Here is a 13362-nt window from a genome sequence, read left to right on the forward strand (position 1 = left end):
CAGCGTTTGATTATAGTGTTTCCATCAAGTCGTTACTAGATTTGGTACATCCTTGTTATTTCTTTCATGCCGAGGTAAGATGATACGGACAGCGATCTATATTATTTATTCGATTTGCCATGTCACCCTTGTATATAGATTGTGCTAATATTTCTGAGTAACGATTCTATCAGAACATTGCCGAAGGTGTGATTTAAATCTTATATTTGGACTAAAGGGGACCAATTTGGTCTTTTTATTTGTCCTTTTATTTGGTTTGGATCGTCACGTATCATGGGAGATGTTTTGATAGAATTGGTGCTCTCTATATCGGTCCAATCCATTTTGTTTTACAACTCTTTATAGACTTTCATCCTTAATTAGTTATTTGACGCAGACTACTTTACCAGACAATTCCTAAATAAGAATAATATATTCAATGAAGTAACTTTACTTTCAGTTATGAAATATGTACGTACCTGACGTTGATTCATATCCAACGGGTTTGAAAAGTATTGACTATTTACAATTTTTGAAATATTTTATTTACGTGATTAAGATTTCTTGTTTTGTTTGAATTGACTTTTAGCATAGAGGCAACGGCAATTGCTGAGTTGGCGATTAGTTTTAGCAACGAGACAAGGCAAATTAAGATCCAATTAATTAGACAAAAGACTAGAGAGGAGTCAACACAATTTATTAGGCTGTGCCCTTTTCTTTATTTTATTTTTATTTTTCGAGAGAGAGTACGATACGTCACGTCCACACATTAGCAGTTCAAATTTTATCAAAAAACATCGGCAAGAATGTTTGAAAATTTTAATTGTTTTCTTTATTTTTTTCAAGTCAACTCATTCCCATAAGAGTTCTTCAGGTAAGATTTGCATGCTTTGTTGACATGACCACATGTGATCATTGATGCACGAGGAGTTGGAGAGAAAGAGAGAACAAATGAATATAGATCCTTAAAAATTCTATGCATACAAGCGGGGTATTCTGAACCAAGAAGTAAACGGTGAAATTTTCAAATTGCCAACCGTACTCAAGAAAAGAGGTTAGAGGAGGAGAAAATTCTTACGTGCTCAAAGTGACGTATACCAACCCAATAGGAGGAGGCCGCGTGCTACCATGTGCAAATAAAAGATAAATGAACCACAAGAGATGAAAAGGTATGATAAGAATATTCAATTAAATTAACAAGAATACATTATATATTTTTACAAAAATATACTCATGTTAATAGAAAATCAAATTAAATGATTAAATTCCCTTGTCTAATGGTGTCGGGGGGAAAAAATGGATCAGGATACAGCACGGGGGTAAATGGTAAAGTAACAACATTTGGAAAAAATTTAAAAAAATTATTTTCGTTTATGGACCGCTTACTCTGGCCCAACAGGCCTAATCGAAAAAGCCAAGCCCAGTTGTGAACTGAGAATGAAGATGCGAGATTTCTAATGTGTAGTTTTTATAGGTATATTGTAGATTTCTTAGGTATATTTTATCTGAAAAGAATATAAGGGAGAGATGTAGTTAGGACGCTAATGGAAAGAGAATCACAAGAGTTTAATAAAACTAAACAATGAATATTTAAGTACATTTATTCTGAAAATGAAGTATATTCGAATTCCATTATGTAAGAACATAATTGTAGAAGTAGATCAATAGTGGTTTCTTACTGCAAGATTCTGTGGGCTTTTAAAGGAATTCATCTATGGAGGCCTTAGTCCAGCCCAATAGGGTAAAATGCCCACCCCAACAACAATTGAGTCAGCAGGACGAGGAGGCAAGTTCTCCAACAATTTCACTCAGGGTCTATCTGCAAATTTGCAACAATAAGTTTAGAGGGGTAGTAAGTTCAAACAGCGAAACTATAAATGGTCTATCCGCAATTAACCCAAAAAAATTTTAAATACTTGTATCAACACGCACTTGTTACTCTTACACTCCTCACTTATATAGCTAATCGACTGAGATAATGCATTGTCATCAATGTCATAGACTAAACCAACTTGGTTAATTAAACTCTCCTTTAACTATTTTCGCATCTTTTTGTTAGTTCTATATAACTTAAGTGGGTGTGGCACTCTTAAGAGCAATCAGCATATAATCTATTTTAGTAAAGTTAGGTGGACAAGTTTGGCGAATAAAAATGAAGCACAGTTACACTAAGAGCCCGTTTGGATAATGAAAGTATTAGAAGTAAAAAGTAGGTTATAGAAATAACTTTCAAAATTATGAAGTAGAAAGTAGTGGAAATAGAATTTTTTTTGTTTGTTTCATATATTTTTAGAAGTAATGGAAGTAGAACTTCTTCCTCTTCATTTATTTTTTTTTGTTTGGATAACATTTGGAAATATTACTAGGAAATAATTTTATCAATGAAAAGTTGATAGAAGTAACTAATAAAGAAAATATTCTAAAAAATTATTTATTTCCTAATTAATATGCATTTCAACTACTTCCGAACTACTTCTAAGTATTGAGGATTGCAAAAATATTTTAGAAATAAGGATGACACGTAGGCGCCGTGTAAGGAAGCATTGGAAGTAAGTGTTTCAAAGAACCAAACATATTTTTTTGTTTGGAAGTAGCAAAAGTAGCATCTACTTCTTTTATTTCAACTACTTCATAATTACTTCGGTGCAAACAAACAGGCACTAATAACTAATTAATAAAGACATATAACAACGTGAACAAACATAAACTCTTCCCATTTCGCAACATCAATGCAGTCAAAAACACTAGAAAACTTACAGGCTTTTGTGGTCTGTTGAAAAAAAAATACATTTGAACCCTGCAGCACACATACACTCGTAGCAAAATAGACCGCAAATTTACATCTTTTTTTCAATTCTTTTCTTTCATATTTTCTCCTTCTGCTGAAGTCATCGAGCACGTGATGACCTTAAAGACATTGCAAGCATTACTCAATCTCACATTCATGCTTCACTAATTGAAAGACTAACCTAAGATGAACTCTGAGATAAGTTCTTCCAGAAGATCATCCTTCAGCATCCCTTCAATCTCTTTTCCTATTGTATCAAGCTCGTATCGAAAATCCAACCATCTCGGATCTAAAATACTCTCCTCTGATTTTCCTGCACTCGAATCATTCCTCAGTCTGATAACCATTTGCCAGACCTTTTCAACTAGCCTCTCATGGTCCCAAACTGGGCCAAATTTTCTCTTTGGATTCAACCATGGCTCTTCGTCCGTCCAAGGAGATAAAGTATCTTCTAGAATCAAACTAACAACATCAAACAGTAACTTTCTTTCTGATTTAGACCATTCTACGATGACTCCATACTTCTCTTCAAGATTTTCAAATACGTCAAGGTCCTCTGGGTGTTTTAGAAAGCAACAAGTGTTCGCAAGGCTATCTAAGCCCAAATTGGTCACTATGTCAAGTAGGTATGAATAATCTCTATCCTCTTCATTTTCATAAATTTGCAGCATCTGTCCATTCTGAGGAGGGGAGTTGCACTCTCCAGTACTTTCACATTCTGTGTTGTAAGTATCAGATTCCAACCTGAGAAGTTGCAGTTGCATTCTGAGTCCTGCCAACCAATAACAGAATGGTGGAGTTCCAAAATTTTCAGGCAAAGAACTGTTATGAGAGAGATATATCAAATAGGCTAATAGCATGTTGATTTATTTACCTTGGAGATGAGTGTTGATTTTCTCGAAGCATTCTGGGCTTGACTCACCTTCTTCTAACTGATGCTCCAGAACAGAGACAGGGCTTGGTTGCTTAGCATCAACGGAGCTTGTAAGCTCACATTCTGCTCCACCGCACTGAGTAGAATCTACTTGAGGATGGTCAGGTGATGACTCCTGGAGATAGTCAGGTGATGTCTCCTGGATATAAATAATGATCTATTTAGCAAGATTTGTTTTTATTTTTATTTTTCTTTCAAAAGCATCAGCCAGAATTCAATTTTCTAGCTAATTAAAAGGTATGGACATAATATTGGGCAATAACTGGTTTCTAAAGTCAGCCAAACAACACAAAGTGCACAAAGTTACAAACAAAGATTGTCGATAATTTATGTGCAGCTACAAATAATTGATCGCCCATATGCTATAAGCACAAAGTATAAAAGCACAGGAAAAGGCCAGTCTCTACCGAATTCTGAAGTAAAAGGTAAAAATTAAATGGCATAAGAGGTCGACTGACATAATCCTATAAGTACATGCAATACCTAAATCAATAACATGCACCCAAAAATAGAATAAAGTTAGTATAAGTAGGTCACAGAATTACAGATAAAGCTAAAGAGTGTTTGATACGTTAGACATGACAGGACACGAGCTAAGTTTCGAACTTTACTTTTATAATTAAGGCAAGTGATGTTATGCTAATAGAAACTCATAAGCATACCTCTACAATTTCATGAATGCGGTTGGTGCAAGAAGATTCTCCCATATGCACTGGTTGCTGTACATGTTCCTCGCTAGTTATGAAAGGTCTTTCTGCATCTATTGACTCTGTGAATGAAGAACCGCCATCAAGGGTACTAGTGTCGGCAGTAGTGTCATCAGAGAGCTTAGACATCAGAGTCACTGCAGAAGGGTCAGAAATTTGAATCACATTCTTTAATTCTTTCTTGTCAACACGAATCTCTCTTATAGGTAGCTTATTTTCCTCGCCAGCAGAATTAGATCGAATCTTGTAACTTCTAAACTTAGAGCTCTTTCGTGATATTCTTCTCTGATTTAAATTCCCATGGGAGTAGTCAACAACTCCTAAGTTGAGAACATCTTTAAGCATATAACAGTTATCACCATCAGTAACTTGCTGTCTACTGGATTTTGGAGCACTACGAGAAGATGAAGCTGGAAGAGATGAAGATCTAGGTAAATTTGTGGAGAGTTTGTCCTTGGAGCAACGTTTACTGCTGATACCAGTAGAGCAAAACTGAGAACCAAGCATACCTCTAGCCAATTCATAATCTGAAACTTTCTGTACTCCGTATGAATCCAGAACATCTCGTGGTCCTCTTTTATCAGGTATAGCAAGCATTTCAGCTAAAGTACTTGGTCCTCCACCATTATACCTTGCCTCCTTTTGGTTGGTCATCCTCCATTGTGCAGATAGCCGTTTTCTTGCCTCCCTCTTCACAGATGACTCAATTGAAGAAGAAGTAGAGGCGCTTGAGGCTCTACTCCACTCATCAAAGTTGTCCCTCCTTTGGCATGTCCCAGAGTTTTTTGGGTCAAATGAGCTTCCACCTTTGATGTGCCTATTGAACCCAGAATCAAGCATTCTTTCTGAACCACTGCTTACCGAGCGTTTCATTTGTTTTGTAACTTCTCTAGCAATTTCTCTTGAACCCTTTACTCTCTGCCCCATAACTTCTAGATTAACAAACAAATTCTGCCGCTCCCTTTCTTCAGCGTGTAATTCCTGAATTCCAGAATGCTGATATTCATTGTGCCTGATGTAACCAGACAGATTATTCTCATGGGAATTAATTGATTCTGAAACATTTCTTACCATGTCCTGGGCCTTTTCCAGGTTTGGCTTTAGAACGACAATCCTAGTGGATCGAGCACTAGACCTATTTTTGCCTGCGTTTCGTGACTTCAACAACTTGTGTGAAAGAGATCCACTGTGTTCTTTGAGCAGGTGATTGAAAAGGTTGGTATTTGACTTTCTTGAAGTGCTTATAGAATCTTTTTGCATTTGAGCGCAATTTCCAGACATTACCTCTGATTTACAGTGTGCAGAATCCTGTTTAGATTTCAATGGCCTTAATAACGTGATGTGATCTTCATGAAGAGCTGGTGAAAAACCCTTCACATCATGTAGATTCTTCGTGAACAAAGAATCAGGCTCATCAAGAAATTTTAGAAAAAGATCTTTATTGGAATCAAGCACTTCTATTGCATCGCCGAACTCCTTGGAACTTTGAAGAGTTTCATCAGTCGAGAGACGCTTTGCTTCCATGAACTTTTGCCTTACAAAGGCAACATCAGTATCACCTTTGTATGGATGTAAATCTCTCTTAAAAGCTGGCTGGAGTTTTCCTTTTTCAACTTTCATTGAGTCCTCAATTTCATAGACATCTTTAAATTCCTGATGCTCATTGGTGTTCATCCCAAGTGAACAGTTTTCATAAGATGTATGTGTTGTTTTTGATAAAGAGTAACTAGGCTCCTTCTGTTGTTTGTCAACTGCTTGTGAAGGGGGCAGGGAATCAAGACCCATCAATTTTGCAATAACACTTGGTGAAGACTGGCTTACTTTCCTTTCTCTTGCCATTTCCTCATGTATTAGTGTTTTGATTGACATTGCACTAGCTCTTTTAGATGAACTTCGGGGAGGCTCAGAGCCAACCTGGAGAACAAAGAGTTTTCACATCATATACAGGCTATACAGCCAATAAATGGTTTCAGACCCACCAGCAAGTATAAAATGAAAAGTACGTTGATTTCTATCTTAAAGGTGAGCGAAACAAGAGAAACGGTTATCATTGATGCTATTGTTTATTAGCCTAACATATCAGTACCAAAATTCATAGAATCTTCGTTGGAAACATTGATCTGCTCTGCTCAAACAACGCAATAATTTTAAATCTTATGACGACAAAGCAAGACCAGAAAACCACTGAACATGCGAGATACATCAAGTCATTTTTAGGGTAGTCTAAACCTCTTGGCAAACAACTCATGCAATGAAAGCACTTACCCAATGCCCTTCAAGTGGGGGTCGATTGATATAATTTGAAGTGCTTGTTTTATTTTTCAACTGTCTATTCCCTGAAAAATGTATCCTCTTGGTATTAGATAAAGTCTCATGGCTAATGAGAAAACTTAAGAGCCCAACAGATACAAGCATCTAATTTGGAAAGCATACAAAATAAAATGTCAAAAAAAAAAAAAACTAGTCCAGGTAATTTTCTTGAAAACTTAGAACAAAATTGAATTAAAAAACGTCGATACTAGAAATCCTGCAAACGCATAGAGTTCTTCCCAGTTGAGAGTTAACTTATAAAAGTAAGCTTCCGTAGAACTCGGTCAATCTAGTGTCATTCTTCCTAGTGATTTCATAAAAGTGTCGTTGAGGAAGCTCATACTCAGATGTAATAATTTACACTGCTTAGCTTCAAAGGGAAAATAACCGGCGTGGATATATTGGCGAGCTTATCTAAACACGGGCTATCAAATTTGATGGCCGTGGCTGTTATCGGTGTGATTAGTGCTATAATCACAAGAGTTCTATAATTGGAAAACTTTTATATTGTTTTCCTTAATAGTTTGCTCATATAATACTCCCCATAATAGCATCAACATAAAAGTGAGCATTATTAGATGATGAAATGCCTCAATTACATCAAACGCCTCTTCGGCTTCTCTTTACAACTCAAAAGATGGGAAGAATCTACTTTTAGAATTAAAAATCATATTACAGAGGGATTTTACATCATCAATAAGTACTGAAAAGACTAAAAAAAACAATAACTAGCTGGAATAGGCTCACTAACCACAAAGATTCGTACACAAGAAAAAAATAATAATAATAAAATAGAGAACAAAGAAGATGGGAAAATAAGCATATCAAAATTTAAAAACAGATATCTTTTCTGATTTATTTCAGCTCAGGATAGCAATTAATTCAAAAAAATTCCGATTTCGTCTCCCATAAGAGGGGAGAAAAAAGGGAAAGCGCCACAAAAATGGAAAGAAATAGCTGGATAAAAACCCATAATCAGTTCAAAACAGATCGAACCGAACCTTCGACTTGTGCTCGCCCGATCGTTCTCCTCGCCGATCCGCCACCGTGCCGCTGCTGAAATAAGTCCATTCCCTCCGCCCAAAAAATGAGAGATCTTTGTGGAGAGCGGAAGTCGGGGGTCGAAACCCTAGAAATTGGGAAATTTTTGGAGGAGGAGATGACGGTGTTTTGCTTAAAAAGGGGGATGAGAGAGAGAGAGAGTTTAGTTTTAACCCGCTACTGTTAATTTTGAACTTTTGAAATTTTGCTTTGTATACTGTGCTGGAGAGTAGAGGGAGGAGGATCTCGGGGCGGGATTTTCCTTCTCGCGCGGATCACGTGAGGGAGTTCAGTGGGGTGAACATGAATTTTTCCATGTTTTTATTAGGGACCTTTTCGATATGGAAAATGATAGGGGCACACCCCCAACCACAATTCTAACCACACCCTCTCTCACATTTGCTACAGTGCACCGTTTGCTTTGTATACTGTGCTGGAGAGTAGAGGGAGGAGGATCTCGGGGCGGGATTTTCCTTCTCGCGCGGATCACGTGAGGGAGTTCAGTGGGGTGAACATGAATTTTTCCATGTTTTTATTAGGGACCTTTTCGATATGGAAAATGATAGGGGCACACCCCCAACCACAATTCTAACCACACCCTCTCTCACATTTGCTACAGTGCACCGGGCCCCACATGGGATTTTAAAATTTTAAAATCCCATGTGGGGCCCAGTGCACTGTAGTAAATGTGAGAGGGGGTGTGGTTGAAGTTGTGGTTGGTGGTGTGCCCCTAGTACCACTCTTTCGATATTAGTCCCCTGCGTCTTTAATTTTTCGCAAGTGTCCCCAACATCTTCATATTTTGAGAACATCCCCTCAAATATTTTTAACTGCTTTGAAATCGGTCTTCCATGGACCATATCTTCATATTCTCAAATTTGTTTCCAAATCTCGTAGGTGTTTGGTAAAGAGTTAAAGAGAATGATTAATGTACTTAGCCCATTCGATAACCTGAATGACTAAATTATTAACCCGTTAAATAAGTTTTATTTTAGCATTTGTGATTAGTTTTAGTGTTTGAGAATAACAGTGATTTTGACTATTTTCTTTATAATTAGAAGGGTTAACTCTTAATCCTTTGAAATAGAAGTATTAATAAACCCCTCATTTTGAGGGATTAACTCATTTTAATCCCTTTAGAGGAGTTAGCTTAACTCTTCTATATTTTTTTATGTTTGGCAAATTATGGAGGGTTAACTCACTTTAACTATTGTATAGATTTTTTATGTTTGGCGGGTTAAAAAATGGTTAAGTCTCCTTAACCCCTCACTTAACCATTTGCCAAACGGTAACTTAAAGTGTTAAGGATAATGCTAACTGTGCTATTTAACTTACACTACTTTTTACAATATAAAAGGGAAAAATATGGGCTCCCTTCATGAGTTACTAGTTTTTTTTAACTAAAGACTTTAGATCCGATACGTCATCTCTCTTATATTAAAACTAGTGTGCACATGTACAAAGCATGACTCCTTCTTTTTTTAAACACTGTATTTTGAACTTGCATCCCTCTAAGTTTTAATATATTTGATTTAATTATTATTTGCTTAAGATAATCATATCTATTCATCTACACTAAAAAAGGATCCAAGTTTTAATACATTTGATTTGGAAATAATATATACTCTTTTATACTTAAAAAATAATCCATGTTTTAATACATTTTATTTGTTTTACTGTTCACAATATAGTAATAATGTAGAAAGAATAGTAACTTCGTATATGACAGTTTATACCACAGTAAATTACTGTAGCAATGGTAACTTCGGGCGCAAGGCATATTTGTTTTGATGCTTAAGCAGTAGTAATTTTTTACTGTAGCATTTAGTCACAGAAACAGTGAAGCTTTGGATTACTCCATTTAAATCAACTAAAAGAGGACTATTATCAAATTTGTATTAAAGACTTGAGAGCTAACATTGAAATAACCCTTTTGGTACTTGTTGTCTCCTTCTTATTGATTGACTCGATAGGATTCTGTCAATCAGAGCTGTTTGTGTGGGGTCTACACGTTTGGGTTTTTTTGTCTGTTGACGTGGAAAAGGGTTGGCGTTGATATCGGACGTAATCGCACGTGACGACGAAATTGGGTGATAGTGACGTGGAAAAGGTCAGAAGCATACTAAATGTGCCTCCGCGTTATTTGTGGTGCTTGCGATCCTGAAAATGTGCGGATAAAACTAGGTGATCTACTATCTTTTGTCTCCGGATAACACTTGGATTGAACAATTTTTCAAAACAGCCTTTTTTTGCCACGTCAGCTTAATAACTTTTCTAAACAGTCGGGGTTACCAACCCTGACTGTTTAGGATATAAATTTTTAGGGTTGTAAGGCTTCTAATTGGGGTTTAACACCCTCCTAAATAGTCGGGATTGACAACCCCGACTGTTTAGGAAAGTGATTAGGCTGACGTGGCACAAAACAAATCAGTTTTGGGAAAAAAAACGGTCGATTTAATTTTTTTTTGAAACGGGGCTGTTTTGAAAAATTGTTCCACTTGGATTACATTTCTAAGAATTCTTGTGCATTCAAGTGTTCTTGAAAAATTCATATTGAAAATTTTATTCGTTTTGCGATGTATATTGAATAGAATTTAATTATATTTAATCCGAGTATCTTTCTCTGTTTGAACCATCTGATAGTAGTGAACTAGATCTTCTCAAGATAGTCTTTTTTCTAACTTAACAAGATCCCTCGGATGTTAAATTGAAGGATAAGGAGAAGGGTAATACAAAAAGATAATTATCAATGATGAAATTTGAGCGAGAGAAATTGGTTAAGCTAAATAAATTTGTTGAATTCTAACCGGGCTTAAAATTCAACATACCTATTAAATTTAGTGACAAATTGGGATGTAATATGTTTCTCATTAGAATTCTTTGAAGTATGCATATATAGCATATAACATGCATTTATTAGGATGTGTTTGACAGCGTCACAAAACTAGTTTTAGTGTATACAATCTTAGTCCAAAAACTAGTTTTTAGTTTAGCAATAATTTGCGTCGAAGATAAACTAGTTTTTTCCAGTTCAAATTCAAGTCTCTAAACTAGTTTTCTTTTGGACCATCTCATATATAGACCAAGTCTGGTCTAGTTAAACAAAAACTACTTCAAATTTAGTCATGTTTTAAGATTGCGGAACACTCCCTTAAGTAATGGAATAAGACTGCTTAATTGACCGGTTCAAATCGATAATGACATTTTGTTTCAAAAATAAACAAAACCCAATAATAAAATAATGAGTGGTAGGAAAAAGGATTCCATTATGCCCTGTTTGGATGGAGGGTAGAGAGGGGGAGGGGAAGAGAAATGCAGCTTTCACCTTGTTTGAGAGTTTTTTTTAAAGAGGGTAGAGAGGAGGAAGGAAGGGGAATGGAGGGTAAATTTGCTTGGTCCCCCCCCCCCCCTTTGGGGGGNAAATAAAAAAGCTGATATGTTATTAGTATAAAGTCATTTATGTAAATTTACATATATTTACTTCATTTCACCTTCATTCACCTTACTCAACTCACAAACACATATTACAATTCTCTTCCCTTCCCTTCCCGTTGTTTACCTTCCCTTCCCTTCCCTTCCCTTAGGGCCTGTTTGGATTTGTAGGGGGTGAAGGGAAGTTAAGGGAAACTAATAGTATAAAAATTGTTACCCCAAATTGGGGTGTAACCAAGGGGAAGGGAATTCCCTTCCCCTTCCCATCCCTTTCCTTCACTCAGTTTCCCTGTTTGGATTTGTAAGGGGTGAAGAGAAGTTAAGGGAAACTGGGAGAAGGGAAGGGAAGGGAAGGGAAGAGAGTTCTCTTCCCCTTGGTTACACCCCAATTTGGGGGGTAACAAATTTTATACTATTTGGGGGTGAACAAAGGGGAACTAGGGTGAATTAACTTCACCTCCTAAGTGTTCCCAAACAAGATGAATGGAGGTGAATGGTTCCCCTAACTTCCCTTCACCCTCATTCCCCTCAATCCAAACAAGCCTTTAGTAAACTCCCAAACACACCATTATTGACCATTGACCTCCTACCGCTGACCTACATGTGTAGTTTAAAGTTGTCCGCTCGCTTAACAATTTATTGAAGGAATTGCGACGTGTGGACTAAATCTCCATCTGATCTTAAGCGTTTAGTCACTTGTAATATTTTGTGATCTTTTGTTTTTTTGGTGGCGCGCCGCAAATATTTTTTGATAGAATTGTTGATATTAGTTTAAGGTGAGTTTGAGTGCTACAACAACTAAGATTTACTAAGATTATTTGTTTATTATTATTTTTGACGGTAAACTTTCCCGCAATTCTTCAGAAGGAGAATCGAGCTCTCGAGAAACCTCACAACACACTTCGGGAATTTTAGAAAATTAATTTCCTGTGGGTGTTCTTCAAAAGATACGTATCTAAAACTCTGTTGAAAGATAATTCTAACTCTAATGGGTTTGGAGTTGGTTATCCTTAGAAATTTTATTTATAGGAGTTTGGTAGTCTAAAGATAGAGTTAGGTTCATATGTTTAGGAATTAGTGTTTGCTTATTAAATGATCTTTTAGGAGTTATATTCATGTTAGAAGTGTTTTATCATGTAACTAGTAAAGGCAGTAAATAGGCATCAAACGTATACTGTAGCAAAAAAAAAACAAAACACAAAACTAGTTTCTAAATCTGGTTTAGTTTGTAAATTACCAAACGATCCTACTTAGTTCCTTCATCAAAACAAGAAAAGCCGATGCTTTAAGCCTTTAAGGCCAAATTTCTCTTCCTCTTCTTTTTAACTAGTGTGCTGTTCGTGCAAAGCACGGCGATAATTTTTTTTCACGCTACAATAATCATGTTTTTAAATGTTGCAGCAAGATTTTTTTTGAATTGCTACAATATCCCGTGTTTTTTAAATTATTACAGTATACCCGTGCTACAATATTAATACTATAGTATTTTCAAAGAACGCTACAGTTCCCACCTCTGTCACAGTAATCTTTCTTTTAAAATGCTACTGCAATAATACTGAATTTATATTTACTGTAACATTACTGTAGCATAAACAATGAATCTTGAATTCTCCCATTTGTAGGTAGTGGTAGACTTCTCACTTTTGAGAAAGTCAAATCCTTTGGAAGCCCAATACTTCTAAGCAAATGAGTCCAACTAATGCAGCCCATACTGAGCTAAGTGGGCCTTAAGTGGGTCTAGTAGCAACTTCGCGAAGTTAGGGCTGAGGTGACAGCTACTTAAGCTTCACAATCGTGAACTGACCGCAGACTTCAAAGGCAGCAAAGGCCCGCCCTTTAATAATCCCCAAAATAAACAAGCATTAATATAAAAAAAAAGCAAAATTAAAGGAAAAAAAATCTTAGAAAATCGAAAATTCAAGAAGAATGAGAATCGAAGAAGTGCAGTCGACCACAAAGAAGCAGCGGATCGCCACTCACACCCACATCAAAGGCCTCGGCCTCGATGTAAGCACTCCCCCGTCTCTTTCTCTTTGAGTTTTTTTTCCTAGGGTTTAGGGTTTTAGGGGATTTAGGGTTTCTGTTTGAATAGGTGAATGGGAATGCGATTCCTTTGTCGGCGGGGTTCGTGGGCCAGGTGGCGGCGAGGGAGGCGGCGGGGGGGGGGGGGG

General features: G+C 36.6%; 2 protein-coding genes across 2 annotated transcripts in view; one reads left to right on the plus strand and one right to left on the minus strand.

Moving 5' to 3' along the window:
- On the minus strand, nucleotides 2665-7952 carry LOC109819977. The gene is made up of 5 exons (XM_020385998.1): nucleotides 7720-7952; nucleotides 6674-6744; nucleotides 4364-6322; nucleotides 3642-3840; nucleotides 2665-3539 (listed from the first exon to the last, which is right to left on the minus strand). The coding sequence occupies exons 1-5, from the start codon at nucleotides 7787-7789 to the stop codon at nucleotides 2944-2946; spliced, it is 2895 nt and encodes a 964-aa protein (XP_020241587.1). The 5' UTR covers nucleotides 7790-7952; the 3' UTR covers nucleotides 2665-2943.
- The window catches only part of LOC109820287 (ruvB-like protein 1), a 17925-nt gene continuing 17576 nt past the window's right edge, over nucleotides 13014-13362 (plus strand). The window contains 3 exon segments of the mRNA XM_020386417.1: nucleotides 13014-13198; nucleotides 13284-13349; nucleotides 13352-13362. The exon segment at nucleotides 13352-13362 is cut by the window's right edge and continues 118 nt beyond it. Of these exon segments, the coding sequence (XP_020242006.1) occupies nucleotides 13118-13198; nucleotides 13284-13349; nucleotides 13352-13362 (158 nt within the window). The 5' untranslated portion in view covers nucleotides 13014-13117.

This window comes from Asparagus officinalis, chromosome 8, assembly GCF_001876935.1.
Source record: "Asparagus officinalis chromosome 8, Aspof.V1, whole genome shotgun sequence".
NCBI classification, from domain to species: Eukaryota; Viridiplantae; Streptophyta; class Magnoliopsida; order Asparagales; family Asparagaceae; genus Asparagus; species Asparagus officinalis.